The 17,116-nt window shown below is 40.3% G+C and overlaps 1 protein-coding gene across 2 annotated transcripts in view; it reads right to left on the bottom strand.

Moving 5' to 3' along the window:
- Positions 1-17,116, bottom strand: part of TAOK1 (TAO kinase 1) — a 162,533-nt gene that overhangs the window by 80,557 nt on the left and 64,860 nt on the right. For both annotated transcript variants that reach the window (XM_024234836.3, XM_054536582.2), the window contains exon 3: positions 1,930-2,001. In XM_024234836.3, coding sequence (XP_024090604.1) covers positions 1,930-2,001 — 72 coding nt within the window. The remainder of the gene's footprint in view (positions 1-1,929; positions 2,002-17,116) is intronic.

The raw sequence follows: 17,116 nt of genomic DNA, 5'->3' as shown, positions 1-17,116 counted from the left end.
TATTCCTCAATATAAAAAAATTTTCATGAAGGATGCCAACATTAGATATTAAAAGATGATGTGGTAAATGAAAATTTTTGTTCTAGGTGTGACTAATCAGACTCTGAAACAGACAGATATAGATACATATGTAGATATACATACACACAATGGAATATTTTTCAGACTTAAAAAGGAAGGAAATTCTGACATAACTACAACATGGATGAACTTTGGGGATATAAGCTAGTCACTAACAGACAAATCCCAAATGATTCCACTTATATTAAGTACCTAGTCAAATTTATGGAGACAGAAAGTAGACTGGTGGTTGCAAGAGGCTGGGGAATTATTGTTTAATGACTACAGAGTTTTAATGTTGCAAGATAAAAAGAATTCTAGAGATGCATGGTGATAATAGTTGCACAACAATGTGAATGTACTGAATTCCACTGAAATGTGGAATTGAAAGTAGTTAAAATGGCAAATTTTATGTTGTATATTTTACCACAATTAAAAATAATTTTAAAAAATTTTAAGATTAAAGAGAATTCTAGAGTTTCTTTTTCTTTTTTCATTTATAAATATTTTATTTTTTGACTGAGATGGGGTGGGGGGTGGGGTGTCTCACTATGTTCCCTAGGGTGGTCTCGAACTCCTGGGCTCAAAATGATCCATCCACCTCGGCCTCCCAAAGTGCTGGGATTACAGCAAAAAATTAAGGCTGGGAGCGGTGGCTTACGCCTACAATCCAAGCACTTTGGGAGGCCGAGGCAGGCAGATTGCCTAAGGTCAGGAGTTAGAGAACAGTCTGGCCAACATGGTGAAACCCTGTCTCTACTAAAATACAAAAAATTAGCCAGGCGTGGTGGCATGTGCCTGTAGTCCCAGCTACTCAGGAGGCTGAAGCAGGAGAATTGCTAGAACCCGGGAGGCAGAGGTTGCAGTGAGCTGAGATCGCACCACTGCACTCCAGCCTGGGCAGTAGAGCGAGACTCCAGCTCTTAAAAAAACAAAAAAAAAATTGAAAGCAGGCCGAGCACAGTGGTTCACACCTGTAATCACAGCATTTTGGCAGGCCAAGGCAGGTGGATCACCTGAAGTCAGAAGTTTGAGACCAGCCTGGTCAACATGGAGACAGCCTGTCTCTACTAAAAATAGAAAAACTAGCCAGGTGTGGTGGCACACACCTGTAATCCCAGATACTCTGGAGGCTAAGCAGGGGAACTGCTTGAACCTGAGAGGTGGTGAAGGTTGCAGTGAGCCAAGACCGTGCCACTGCATTCCCGCTTAGGTGACAGAGCGAGACTCTATCTCAAAAAAAAAAAATAAATAAATAAATAAAATAAATAAATAAATAAATAAAATAAAAGGAGGCACAAGTAGGGGGGCTTTAGAGATACCAATAATGCTCTGTTTATGGCTCTCAGTACTATTAGAGTTAAATGGGTACATCAGTTTGTGAAAAAAAATTCATTCAGATATATACACTTAAGATTTGTATACTTCACCTGTTAACACTTAAAAAATTCCCACCCTTCCTCCCCAGTTAAAAATTATGTCTTCCTCTAACGTACCAATAAGAATGTATATATTGGCCGGGCGCGGTGGCTCACGCCTATAATCCCAGCACTTTGGGAGGCCAAGGCAGGCGGACCACGAAGTCAAGAGATCAAGACCATCCTGGCTAACACAGTGAAACCCCGTCTCTACTAAAAATACAAAAAATTAGCCGGGCGTGGTGGCGGGTGCCTGTAGTCCCAGCTACTCGGGAGGCTGAGGCAGGAGAATGGCGTGAACTTGGGAGGCAGAGCTTGCAGTGAGCCAAGATTGCACCACTGCACTCCAGCCTGGGCTACAGAGCGAGACTCAGTCTCAAAAAAAAAGAATGTATATATTTATTCTGAGATAAATATATGAAAAAAACAAGAATTTACATATTTAACCTACCTCAGTAGACTGCTTTCCACTATAAGACATTTTCTTGATGGCCACCACTTCATTGGTACGCACATCTCGTGCCTAAAGAAGAAGAAAGAAAGAAGCACTGTAAAAATTAACAGGTGAAATCTAGGCAACTATTTCTTTGCGAATATAAAAGCATTTGTAAACTACCATGTCAAAAAGGACATCAAAACCACTTTTAAAGAAAATTTTAAAAATAACACTATACAGCAATACCTATAAAATTATCCTGGAGCTAGTACTTTAAAAAGAAAATAAAGCAAAGTAAAAAAATAAGAAAATAAACCTTTGAGTAATCTGAGAAGAAAAATACAGAAATTTGAGTAGTACTATAAACAAAGAGACAATGCAATACAAGTGTATAAAAGTCTATGCTAATAAAGTTTGAAATCTCAATGAAACAGACAACTTTTTAGGAAAGAATAAATTACTAAAACTGACCTAAAGACAATAACATGAGTAAAACAATGATGGCAGATTGAAAAGAATACCAATGAATGATCTTTAACATAGTCTTCAGTGAAAAACAGTTTTACCAAAGGAACTTTCCAGAATATATAAGAGAAAAATAGAAGAGCTATCCCATTAATTTCACAAAGGCAGTTTAACCCTATAACTAAAACCTCACAAAGAGTACAAAATTGAAAATTAGGTACCAATTGCATTTGTGAATATAGATGGGAAAACTCTAAAATTAGCAAACCAAATTTTACAGGGCATTGAAAGATTTTTCCTTTGGATAAAATATACTATTACAGGCTGGGCGTGGTGGCTCACACCTGTAATCCCAGCACTTTGGGAGGGTGAAGCGGGCGGATCACCTCAGGTCAGCAGTTCGAGATCAGCCTGGCCAACATGGTGAAAATCTATCTCTACTAAAAATATAAAAATCAGCCGGGTGTGGTAGTGCACGCCTGTAATCCCAGCTACTCGGGAGGCTGAGACGGGAGAATCGCTTGAAACTGGGAGGCAGAGACTGCAGTGGGCCGTGACCGTGCCACTGCACTCCAGCCTGGACAGCAACTCTGTCTCAAAAAACAAAACACACAGGAATGCAAAAGATTTTGAAATTAGAAAAACATTTCATAATTCACCACATCTTTTAAAAGTCAAGGGGAAAAACATATATAAACACTCAATAAATGCTGAAAATGTGAGATAGGCCTAACGCTAAATGTATTCAATTGTAGAGAAGGTCAAATTCTTAGAAAAACAAAATTAGCAAGGTAATTCCTCAACATATGCTGTCTGTTGAAAACAACTGCTAATCAGGATCAAGACCAGACTCCTTAAAATGCTATCATGATGATTATTTAATACTGTTGTGGAAAATCTGGAAGAAAAAAAAAAAAGCACAGAAACTTGACAGTTAACTGTTAGAAAACAAGAGCGAAACTCCCACTATATGCAAAAAACCAGTAACTATTAAGAAAGTACAAGGCAATAGCTGTGAAATATTTAAAATGAGTTTAGTAAAAGGGTTAGAAACCATCTCAAACCATCTGTGCAAGAACTCGTTTTCAATTCAGGCTCTAATGAATTCCCAAAGACAAAATAGTGGATTGTAGTGATGGCTACAAAACTCGTTATCTACTAAAAATAATTGAACTGTACACTTAAAACTGGTAGACCTATGGTATGTAAATTATACCTCAAAAAACTTTTTTTTTTTTTTTAAAAGGACAGCACCTGTAAAATTATACCTCAATAAAGGTTGCTTTAAAAAATTAAATAAGGGCCAGGTGCGGTGACTCACACCTGTAATCCCAGCACTCTGGGAGGCAGAGACGAGCGGATTGCGAGGTCAGGAGTCCGAGACCAGCCTGACCAACATGGTAAAACCCTGTCTCTACTAAAAATACAAAACTTAGCCAGGTGTGGTGGTGCACGTCTGTAATCCCAGCTAATCAGGAGGCTGAGGCAGGAGAATCGCTTGAACACGGCAGGCAGAGGTTGCAGTGAGCCGAGATCATGCCATTGCACTCGAGCCATTGCAGTCCAGCCTGGGCGACAGAGAGTCCATCTCAAAAAAAAAAAAAAAAATTAAATAAGACCAGGCACGGCGGCTTACGCCTATAATCCCAGCACTTTGGGAGGCCGAGGCGGGTGGATCACTTGAGGTCAGGACTTCGAGACCAGCCTGGCCAACTTGGTGAAACCCCGTCTCTACCAAAAATACAAAAATTAGCCGGGCATAGTGGCACGTGTCTGTCATCCCAGCTACTCGGGAGGTTGAGGCACAAGAATCGCTTGAACCCAGAAGGCGGAGGTTGCAGTGAGTCGAGATTGAGCTACTGCACTCCAGCCTGAGCAACAGAGGGAGACCCTGTATCAAAAAAAAAAAAAAAAAGATGGAGCTTATTATCTGTGTTCTGCTACATGAGTACAGTGAAGGACTAAGGACATTTTAATTTCAACTGCCAGTGGATTGGTTAATGGAAACCTGTGCCACTCACTGTAAAGGGTGAAGTAGATCTATCCACATAAGTCTTATTAGATATGAATTTCTTTTTCCAAAATGTTCTCTACTCACCTACCTGTGAGCCCCCTGATTTTGATTAATAGGACTAAAAGGTCATATAACAGCTTTATTGAGAAATAATTCATATACCATACAATTTACCCATTTTAATGTACACAATTCAATGGCCTTTAGTACATTTACAGATATGTGCAACCATTAGAACGGTCAATTGCAGAACATTTTTTTGTTTTGTTTTGTTTTTTGAGACGGAGTCTCGCTTAGTCGCCCAGACTGGAGTGCAGTGCTGCACTCTCGGCTCACTGCAAACTCCACCTCCCAGGTTCATGCCATTCTCCTGCCTCAGCCTCCTGAGTAGCTGGGACTACAGGTGCCCGCCACCACGCCCGGCTAATTTTTTTGTATTTTTTTTTTAGTAGAGACGGGGTTTCACCGTGTTAGCCAGGATGGTCTCGATCTCCTGACCTCGTGATCCGCCTGTCTTGGCCTCCCACAGTGCTGGGATTACAGGCGTGAGCCACCGTGCCTGGCCCATAAACTCTTTAGCTATCAATCTCCTGTCTCCTTACCTACCTCCCAGATCTAAGCAATAATTTACTTTCTGTCTCTAGAGATTTGCCCATTTTGGACACTTCATATAAATGTAATCATATATGTGGTCTTTTGTAATTGACTTCTTTCATTTAGCATTATGTCAAAATTCATGACTAATGAGGTTGAGGATCTTTTCATGTGCTTCTTGGCCATTTGTATATTTTCTTTGGAGAAATCTTGATTCAAGGTCCTTTGCCTATTTTTAAAATTGAGTGTCTTTTTATTATTGAGTTGTAAGAGTTCTTCATATATTCAAGACCCAAGTCCCTTGTCAGATATATCATTTGCAAATATTTTCTCCTATTGTCTTTTCACTGCTTTGAAGCAGGAAAGTTTTTAATCTTGATGAAGTCCAATTTATCCTGTTGTTGTTGTTCACGCTTTTAATGTCCCATCTAAGAAGGCTTTGCCAAAACAAATGTTATGCAGATTTATCCCTACATTTTCTTCTAAGAGTATTATAGTTTTAACTGTTAAACTTATGTCTCTTATCTTTTTTTTTTTTTTTTTTGAGATGGAGTCTTGCTCTGTCACCCAGGCTGGAGTGCGGTGGCGTGATCTCGGCTCACTGCAACCTCCACCTCCCGGGTTGAAGTGATTCTCTTGCCTCAGCCCCCAGAGCAGCTGGGATTACAAGCACATGCCACCACGCCTGGCTAATTTTTTTTATTTTTAGTAAAGACGGGGTTTCACCACGTTGGCCAGGCTGGTCTCAAACTCCTGACCTTGGGTGATCTGCCCGCCTTGGCCTCCCAAAGTGCTGGGATTACAGGCATGAGCCACCGTGCCTGACCTGGGTTAATTTTTATATATAGTATGAGGCAGCAGTCCAATTTCATTATTTTGCATTTACAAAGCAAAAAATTACCTAAAACAAAAATTATGGCATTGTATTATATGCTTATAATATATGTAGATACAATACATATGACAAGAATAGCATAAAGAATATGGAAAGGGGTAAATAATTTCTACATTTTACTTGACATGATAGAATATTAACAAATGAACTTGAAAAAAAGATGGGATGTTCTTCTAGTAGAAAGTAAGGTAACAGTAAGAAAAGCTTGCAAAAGTATTTGTTTACATAATAAAACACTGTGTAGAACAGAACCAAATGAACTATAAGTAACTAAAGAACACAATACTACACATCATCTATTCTCACCTCCAGAGAGAAAAAGAGCAAAAACAAAATAAGTTGTAGTCCTAAAGACAAACTAGATGCTGTTGAGAGAAAAACGGGAACAGAAATAGAGAGAGTAGGAAAAAGAAAATACATACAACAAATAATTTTGTTTCAAACTAGGAAATTGTCTGTGAAGATACATTTGGGATCTATTTTAATAAATTCATAAGAATGATCTGAAATGACTGTATCAATTATATATAAATGGTCTTATGAGACTAATGTGAACAACACCAAACAATTTACTGTAATCACTGAAAATATAAAACTTGCAAACCTGCTAAGAGAACACAGATTAGTAAAATCTTATACTAGGAAACAAGAGGTAAACATTACATCCCATTTCAAGAAATGAACAAAAACCCACTTTGTTAGAAAGTAAATAAATGATTTCGCTGGGACCATACATGGTCTACCATATTTGTTAGCAAGCTGCCTGGTTCCCAAGCCAGTGTTCTCTTTGGCTTTTATATTATATTTCTTATTGTGTGACCCATCTACTGACATCACATTGGTTCTATTTAAGGTGTTGGAAACTAAAAGATTATGTTTATCTTCCTGGTAATCTACAGACAGTGATCCTTTTGGACACCTGACTCTGGTTTAGTTTCAAATACTCACTACGATACCAGTCCTTGATTAGCTTGCCTGATGAAACAGCCATGCTGGCTGACTCAATTTGAGCATTTTTTAATTTAAGGTGATCCCTACTGCCAATTAATTAAAATTCAGAAGTGTGTTAAAGAGCTATTTTTGCCACCTAAAAAAATTTGACCAGAGGGTCCTTCCTTTAGATAGTCTATAAACAAACACTGCACATTTCATCCTGTCATAGAGTGGGGATGAGAGGAAATGTAACAACAGAACAGTGTGTGCATGGGTTTCTCTGATACCACAAAATATGAAGATTAGTGACCCAGAAATAGAATTGCAGCAAAAGATTCAATTCTGGACTACATTCAAACTTTCCTCATCTACATGCTCATGTTTCCCACACATCAATAAACATAACAGAAAAAACCTGCTTTGAGTTAATTAACCTTGACTCCTCTGTGCTTTCATTCAGTTGTTTCTGGGATGGTCCTAACCTGAACTGGAGAGTTTCCTGGCCTCCTAAATCAGCATTAAAAAAAAAAAAAAAAAAAAATTTCCCTCTCTACATTTCATTACACAAATCTGTCAAACATATGACAAAGTTGGCACAGCAAAGTGAACCCTTCTTATGCCTTCTTTTAGATCAGAAGTGAGCAAAGTTTTTCTCCAAAAGGCAAGTAGTAGAAATTCCAGGCTCTGTGGGCCGCATACAATCTATGTTGCATATTCTTCTTTATTTAATGTTAAAACTGTCCTTAGTTTAGGAGCTGAACAAAAACACATCACAGGTTGGATTTGGTGTCAGGGCTGTAGTTTGTTGGCCGTCTAAAGAAAAATTCTTGGTTAACATTTTGCCACATTTCCTTTGAAATTTTCTATCTAAACATACATTTTGTTATCATTATCATTATTTTATAATTAAAGAGCCATTAGAGAATATTCTGATCCTTAGTCCTAAAACACTTCTTCATGTATCTCCTAAGAACAAGAACATTCTCACGAATAACCAAAGTACAATTACCATATTTAGAAAATTCAGCACTGATATAATATCACTATCCAGATGCATACATAGTACGCACTCAAATTTCACCAACGTTTGGGTAATGCTCTTTACAGGAATTTTTTTTCTAATCCAGGATCACACATTATGCCTAATTTCCGAGTCTCTCCTAAACCAGCTCCAGATATCTGACTTAGAACAATTTGTTTTTGTTTTCTTGTTAGAATCTTATTTCTGAGACTATGAGACCTTCAACTACAGCTCTCTGAAATAATCCAGCTTGGGTAGAAGAATCTTAGCAATTATTACATAAGGAGGTGCAAACAACAGACAATCACTTCCTCTCACTCTCTTTAATAATTCTACTCCAGGAGTGAGACACTACCACATGCACCCCTTACCTTATCAGAACATAAATTCTCTTTATTCTACTGATTTAAACTCTCATTCTCAACTGTTTACTCACCTCTCCACTCTCACTGCTATTAACTAAGCTCTCCTCATTTCTTTCCTAAATTATTATAAAAGCATCCTAATCAGTCTCTCTGCTTCGATCTCTGATACATGCCAACCTTTCCTCTACATTAATACAAGAGTAGACTTTATTTCACAAATGGAAATAAAGTATTTCTGTTGTACTTCAGTGGTTCCCTGAAGACTTCAGAATAAAGCCCATATTTCTTAGTGTAATGTAGCAGGTATTTCAAGAGCCCTTGATTATCTTTCTTTTCTCCCATTACATCTTTAGTTCCCAACTATACCCTTGATCCTAGACATACCAACTTCAGTCATACTCGTCAGAAAAGACTACTGACAGGCCGGGTGCAGTGGCTCATGCCTGTAATCCCAGCACTTTGGGAGGCCGAGGCAGGTGGATCATGAGGTCAGGAGTTCGAGACCAGCCTGGCCAACATGGTGAAACCCGGTCTGTACTAAAAATACAAAAATTAGCCAGGAGTGTTGGCAAATGCCTATAATCCTAGCTACTCAGGAGCCTGAGCCAGAAGAATTGCGTGAACCTGGGAGGTGGAGGTTACAGTGAACTGAGATCGCGCCACTGCACTCTAGCCTGGGTGACAGAGCGAGACTCCGTCTCAGAAAAAAAAGACTACTGACAAAGTTCTAGAATTGGGATAATGCAATTTTATAGTTTTATTTTGAAAAAGTTAAGTCATTGATATTTTGCCAAGATGGGACTTAGTCTCTTTAATAAAAGGAAGGGCAAGAAACATTACTTTCACCACTTTGTAGATCATACAGGCAGGCCTAAAGAGGTCTGAGGAAAACCTGCTGAAATTCAAAACTTTCCAATATAACAATGAAAGACCAACTGCTCCAAAACACCACATCTTTACAGAAGGATATATGAAAAGCCCAGGTAAGTACAAATAATACGACTAGTGAGGATGTGGAGAAAAGGGAACCCTCATACACTGTTGGGAATGTAAATTAGCACAACCACTATGAAGAAGAGTTTGGATGGAGGTTCTTCAAAACACTAGAAATAGAGCTACCATATCATCCAGCAATCCAACTATTAGGTATATGCCCAACATAAAGGAAATCAGTATTATCAAAGAGATATCTGCACTCTCATGTTTACTGCAGCACTCTTCACGACAGCCAAGAGCTGGAAACAGTGTAAGTGTCCACCAACAGACAAATGGATAAAGAAAATGTGGTACATACATACAATGAAGTACTATACGGCCATAAAAAAAGAATGAGGCCGGGTGTGATGACTCATGCTTGTAACTGGGAGGCTGAGGCAGGTGGATCACTTGAGGTCAGGAGTTCGAGACCAGCCTGGCCAACAGGGTGAAATCCCGTTTCTACTAAAAATAAAAAAAAAAAACAGCCGGGCGTGGGGGCGGGCGCCTGTAATCGCAGCTACTAGGGAGGCTGAGATAGGAGAGTCACTTGAACCCAGCAGGCAGTGTTTGCAGTGAGCTGACAAAGCAGGCAATATATGTAAAACAATTATATGAAATTACCAGAGAGCAACAAATGCAGGCCTAACTTTAGAGACTACAATCCTTGAAAAAACAACAGTATGCAAAATGAACTCCAAATCTACCCCAGCTTCATCTCTGAACTTGTGAAAGGAAAACAGAGTCCAAGAAGAAAGCCAGGCTGAGGAGACAGAAGCCAGAGTCAGAAGCTAACAAAAGCACAATCTCAGAAAAGGAAGCTGAAAAGCAGAAGCTCAAAAATCTACAAATTCTCCTTAAGTAACCGGCCAACATGGTGAAACCCCATCTCTAGTAAAAATACAAAAATTAGGCTGGGCACAGTGGCTCATGCCTATAATCTCAGCACTTTGGGAGGCCAAGGTGGGTGGATCTCTTGAGGTCAGGAATTCAAGACCAGCCTGGCCAACATGGTAAAATCCTGTCTCTACTAAAAATACAAAAAATAAATAAATAAATAAATAAATAAATAAATAAATAAAAATAAAATAAAATAACCTGGGTGTGGTGGCGCATGCCTATAATCGCAGCTACTCGGCAGGCTGAAGCAGGAGAATTGCTTGAACCCAGGAGGCAGAGGCTGCAGTGGGGCGAGATCGCAATACTGCATTCCAGCCTGGGCAAAACAGCGAGACTCTGTCTCACAAAAAAACCAACTAAAATAAATAAACAAAAAATAAAAATACAAAAAACTAATCAGGTGTGGTGGCGCATGTCTGTAATTCCAGCTACTGGGGAGGCTGAGACACGAGTATCACTTGAACCCAGAGGCAGAGGGTTGCAGTGTGACAAGATCGTGCCATTACACTCCAGCCTGGGTAAGAGAGCGAGACTTCGTCTCAAAACCAAAACAAAACAAAACCATATTGAAATACTACTACACACCCACCAGAATGCAAATTAAAATGACTGTCAATACCAAATGTTGGAGACGATAAAGAGCAAACCAAATTCTCATACACTGCTGATGGGACTGTAAAATTTCTACCTCTTGATAAAAACATCTGGGAATTGATTATGAAACTAACATAAACTTGCCTGATGACTCAGCAACCCCATCCTTGATATTTACTGAAATCAAAACATCCATAAAAAATAACTGTGCATGAATTGTTCACAGCAACTTTATTCATAATAGCTAAAAACCATAAACAGTAGAGCTTTCTGCCAACAGAAGAATGGAGAAACAAACTGTGGAGTAATCATGTAACAGTGTTATGGTTAATTTTTTTTTTTTTTTTCCCAGACGGAGTCTCACTCTGTCGCTCAGGCTGGAGCCCAGTGGCACAATCTCGGCTCACTGCAAGCTCCACCTCCCGGGTTCACACCATTCTCCTGCCTTAGCTTCCCAAGTAGCTAGGACTACAGGCATCCGCCACCACACCTGGCTAATTTTTTGTATTTTTAGTAGAGATGGGGTTTCACCGTGTTAGCCAGGATGGTCTCGATCTCCTGACCTCCTGATCTGCCTGCCTCGGCCTCCCAAAGTGCTGAGATTACAGGCGTGAGCCACCGTGCCCGGCCTTTTGTTATGGTTAATTTTATCTGTCAACTGGGCTAGGCCATGGTATCCAGATCTTTAGTCAAATACTATTTATATGTTTCTGTGAAGGCATTGTTTGGGTGGCACTTAAATCAGTAAACTCAGGCCAGGTGCAGTGGCTCACGCCTGTAATTCCAGCACTTTGGGAGGCCGAGAAGGGTGGATCGCTTGAGGTCAGGAGTTCAAGACCAGCCTGGCCAACATGGTGAAACCCCGTCTCTACTAAAAATACAAAAATTAACTGGGCATGGTGGTGCACACCTGTAATCCTAGCTACTCGGGAGGCTGAGGTGGGAGAATCACTTGAACCCAGGATGTGGAGGTTGCAGTGAGCCGAGATCACGCCATTGCACTCCAGCCTGGGTTACAGAGCCACACTCCGTCTCAAAAAAAAAAAAAAAAAAAAAAGGCCAGGCGCAGTGGCTCACGCCTGTAATCCCAGCACTATGGGAGGCCGAGGCAGGCGGATCACCTGAGGTCAGAAGTTCAAGACCAGCCTGGGCAACATGATGAAACCCCATCTCTACTAAAAATACAAATATTAGCCAGGTATGGTGGCACACGCATGTAATCCCAGCTTTGTGGGGGGCCGAGGCACAAGGATCACTTGAACCTGGGAGGCAGAAGTTGCAGTGAGCCGAGATCACGCCACTGCACTCCAGCCTAGGTGCCACAGCCAGACTCCATCTCAAAAAGAAAAAAAAAAAAGTAAAAAAAGAAAAAAATAATAAAATAAAATATTATCAGTGGTTACCTGAAGGGAAAATAATTACAAGTAATGGTTTCTTTCCTTTAATGCTTTTGTTTTTAAAGTTGATATGTTACCTTTACATGAACATGATAAGTTTACTAAGTCTTTTACTGAAAATCTCAAAACAGAATTAAAGAGAAGATGCAAGTAAGTAAATCAGAAAAGAATGGGGGGCCGGGTGCAGTGGCTCACACCTGTAATCCCAGCACTTTGGGAGGCTGAGGTGGGCGGATCACTTGAGGTCAGGAGTTCAAGACCAGCCTGGCCAACATGGTGAAACCCCATCTCAACCAAAAAATACAAAAATTAGCCAGGTTTGGTGGCATGCACCTGTATATTCCCATCTACTTGGAAGGCTGAGGTGGGAGAGGTGCTTGAACCCAGGAGGTGGAGGTTGCAGTGAGCCAAGATCACGCCACCGCACTGCAGCCTGGGAGACAGAGTGAGACTCGGTCTCAAAAAAAAACAACAACAACAAAACCAAAGAAAGAAAAAGAAAAAAGAGAAGAAAAGAATGGGAGAACGTTACAGAAATAGAACTATATGGCCACATGCGGTGGCTCACGCCTGTAATCCCAACACTTTGGGAGGCCGAGGCAGGCGGATCACAAGGCCAGGAGATCGAGACCATCCTGGCTAACACAGTGAAACCCCGTCTCTATTAAAAATACAAAAAATTAGCCGGGCGTGGTGGCAGGCGCCTGTAGTCCCAGCTACTTGGGGGGCTGAGGCAGGAGAATGGCATGAACCCGGGAGGCAGAGCTTGCAGTGAGCCGAGATCACACCACTGCACTCCAGCCTAGGCGACAGAGCGAGACTCCGTCTCAAAAAAAAAAAAAAGAAAAGAAAAGAAATAGAACTATATGAGAACACTACAGGTTGAGTATACCTTGTGCAAAATGCTTGGGACCAGAAGTGTTTCAGATTTCAATTTTTTTCACATTTTGGAATATTTGCATTATACTTACTGGTTGGGTATCCCCAGTCTGAAAATCCAAAATCTGAAATGCTCCAGTGAGCACTGGATTTTCAGATTTGGGATGCTCAACCTGTAATAGACAAATTCCTAGAAACTTACAAACTAAACTAACTCAAGAAAATAGAAAATCTCAACAGACCTATCACAAGTAAAGAGATTGAATCTGTAATCAAAAACTTCCCAAGAAAGAAAAGTTCAGAACCAAATGGCTTCCCTAGTAAATTCTACTAAACATTTTTTTTTTTTTTTTTTTCTGAGACAGAGTCTCACTCTATCCCCCAGGCTGGAGTGCAGTGGCATGATCTTGGCTCACTGCAACCTCCACCTCACAGACCGGTTCAAGCAATTCTCATGCCTCAGCCCCCAAGTAGCTGGGACTACAGGCATGCACCACCACACTCAACTTATTTTTGTATTTTTAGTAGAGATGGGGTTTCGATATGTTGGCCAGGCTGATCTCGAACTCCTGACCTCAGGTGATCTGCCTGCCTTGGCCTCCCAAAGTGCTGGGATTACAGGCATGAGCCACCGCGCCCGGCCCTACCAAACATTTAAAGAAGACTAATACGAATCCTTCACAAACTCTATTAAAAAACAGAAAAGAAGGGAACACTTCCTAACTCACCCTATGAAGCCAGTATTACCCTGATGCCAACACTAGATAAAGACATCACAAGAAAACTACAGACCAGCATCTCTTACAAACGTGGAATGAAAAATTCCCAACACCATACTAGCAAACAGAAACCTAGAGCATATTAAAAGAATTACAAACCGTGATGAAGTTTGATTTATCACAGACATGTAAGGGTGATTTAACCTAACAAAATCAATCAATTTGATATACCACATTAATAAAATGAAGGAAAAAAAACACATTATCCAGCTTGATGCAGAAAAAGCATTTGACAGATTCCAATACTTTCATGATAAAAACACTAAAAAAAATAGGAATAAAAGGAACTTCTTCAACATGATAAAGGGTATTTATTAAAAACCCAGTGCAAACACCATACTCAATAGTAAAAGGCTGAAAAGGCTTTCTCACTACTATCAGGAACAAGACAACATGCTCACTTTCACCATGGCTGTTCAACACTGTACTGGAAGTTCTAGCCCAGGGTATTAAGACAGGAAAAACGAAAGCCATTCAAGTTGGAAAGAAAGAAGTAAAACCATCTCCATTTGCAAATGATATAATACTGTATGTAGAAATTTCAAAGAATCCAACAAAAAGATACTAGAACATACAAACTCAGCAGAGTTGTAGGGTACAAGATGAAGATACAAAAAACAGCTATGTTTCTATACATCAGCAATGAACAATTTCAAAAGGAATTAAGAAAGTAATTCCACTTACACTAGCATCTAAAAGAATAAAATACATAGGAATGACCAGATGCAGTGGCTCACACCTGTAATCCCAGCACTTTGGGAGGCTGAGGCAGGCAGATCACTTGAGGTCAGGAGTTCAAGACCAGCCTGGCCAACATGGTGAAACCCTGTCTCTACTAAAAATACAAAAATTAGCCGAGTGTGGTGGTGTGCGCCTATAATCCCAGCAACTTAGGAGGCTGAGGCAGGAGAATCACCTGGGAGGCAAAGGTTGCAGTGAGCAAAGATTGTGCCACTGTACTCCAGCCTGGGTGACAAAGCGAGACTGTCTCAACAAAAAACAAAAAACACCATCCTGGCTAACACAGTGAAACCCTGTCTCTACTAAAAATACAAAAAATTAGCTGGGCGTGGTGGCATGCGCCTGTAGTCCCAGCTACTTGAGAGGCTGAGGCAGGAGAATCATTTGAACCCGGGAGGCCAAGGTTGCAGCGAGCCGAGATCGCGCCACTGCACTCTAACCTGGGCAACAGGGTGAGACTCCGTCTCAAAAAAAAAAAAAACAACCTAAGAATAAGTTGCATGGAGGTGAAACATTTGCAACTAAATGCAAAATAATGCTCAAAGAAATTAAAGATATAAATAAATGCTTAGAAAGACATTCTGTGTTCATGGATTAGAAGACTTAATTATTAAGATAGTGATCTATAGATCTACCAAAAGTGATCTATAGAGTCAACACAATCCCTATCAAAATTCTAAGTCTTTTTTTGCAGAAATAAAAAAGCCATGTCAACTGGAAAGTGGTAATGAGAAAAAAAAAAAGCCAATCCTCAAATTCATATGAAATTTCAAGGAGCTCTGAAACAAACCTTAAGAAGAATAACAAAGTTGGAGGAATAAAACCTCTTGATCTCAAACTTACCACAAAGCTACAGTTATCAAAACGGTGTGGTACTGACATAAAGATAGACATATAGATAAATGGAATAGAATTAAGAGATCAGAAATTAATCTACGAAATATGATCAACTGATTTGACAAGGATGCCAAGACAATTCAACAGGGGAAATAACAGTCTCTTTAACAGATGTACTGGGAAAACTGGATTTACCCACACAAAAGAATGAAGTTGGGGCCAGGTGTGGTGGCTGACACCTATAATCCCAGCACTTTTGAGAGGCCAAGGTGGGTGGACTGCTTGTGCCCAGGAGTTCAACACCAGCCTGGGCAACATAGCAAAACCCCATTTCCAAAAAAAAAAAAAAGCTGGGCCTGGTGCACGCTTGTGGTCCCAGCTATTCTGGAGGCTGAGGTAGGAGAAACACCTGAGCCCAGGGAGGTTGAGGACGTAGTGAGCCGTGATGACTCTGCTGCACTCTAGCCTGGGCAACAGAGTGAGAGGCCCTGTCTCAAAAAAAAACAAAAAAAACAAAAAAATTAAGTGAATGAAGTTACATCTCTACCTCACACCATATATAAAAACTAACTCAAAATATAGCTAGGCATGGTGGCATGCACCTGTAATCCCAGCTACTCGAGAGGTTGAGGCAGGAGAATTGCTTGAACCCGGGAGGCGGAGGTTGCAGTGAGCTGAGAATGCACCACTGTACTCCAGCCTGGGCAACAGAGCAACGCTCTGTCTCAAAACAACAAAAACAAAACAAAACAAAAAATCTAACTCAAAATAGGCCAGGTGTGGTGGCTCACACCTGTAATCCCAGCACTGCAGGAGGCTAAGGCAAGAGGATCACTTGAGGTCAGGAGTTTGAGACCAGCCTGGCCAACATGGCAAAACCCCGTCTCTACTAAAAATACAAAAATTAGCCAGGGGTTAGTGGCACGTGCCTGTAGATCGAGACCATCCTGGCTAACACGGTGAAACCTGTCTCTACTAAAAATACAAAAAATTAGCCGGGCATGGTGGCGGGTGCCCGTAGTCCCAGCTACTCGGGAGGCTGAGGCAGGAGAATGGTGTGAATCCAGGAGGCGGAGCTTGCAGTGAGCCGAGATTGCGCCACTGCACTCCAGCCTGGGCGATAGAGCGAGACTCCATCTCAAAAAATAAAAATAAAAAAAGTAAGCCAGAAACAAAAGGTCAAATATTGTATGATTTCTTTTTTATGAAGTATCCAGAATAGGCAAATCCATAGACATAGAACAAAGACTGGTGCAGCTGCTGTGGTGCAGTTTGGCAGTCCCATAAACAAACACAGAATACTGTAGGAACCTGAAAATCCACTCCTAGGTACATACTCAAAATTGAAAACAGGGACTCAACCAGATACACATCAATGTTCACGGCAGCATCATTCACAATAGTCAAAAGTGGAAACAACCCATGTGTTCATCAACAGATGTACAGATAAACAAATTATGGTGTATATATACAATGGAATATTATTCAGCTATAAAGAAGAATGAAGTTCTCACAGATACTGCAATATGAATGAAGCTCAAAAACAATCAGTTAAATAATATAAGCTAGAAACAAAAGAATAAATATTGTTTAACTCCATTTCTATGAATATCTAGAAATATCTAAGCAAATTCATCGAGACGAAGGGAGATTACAGGTACCAAGGGCTGGGTGGAGGGTGAAATGGGAGTTACTGTCAATGGATATAGAGTTTCTATTTCCGGTAATGAAAATGTTTTAGAAGTAGATGGTGGTAATGTTTGTGCGAATGTTAAAAAATAATTAAAACAGCAAATTTGATAAATTTTTTTAA

Source organism: Pongo abelii, chromosome 19 (genome assembly GCF_028885655.2).
Source record: "Pongo abelii isolate AG06213 chromosome 19, NHGRI_mPonAbe1-v2.0_pri, whole genome shotgun sequence".
NCBI lineage: Eukaryota > Metazoa > Chordata > Mammalia > Primates > Hominidae > Pongo > Pongo abelii.
This window is presented reverse-complemented; position numbering and strand designations above follow the sequence as displayed.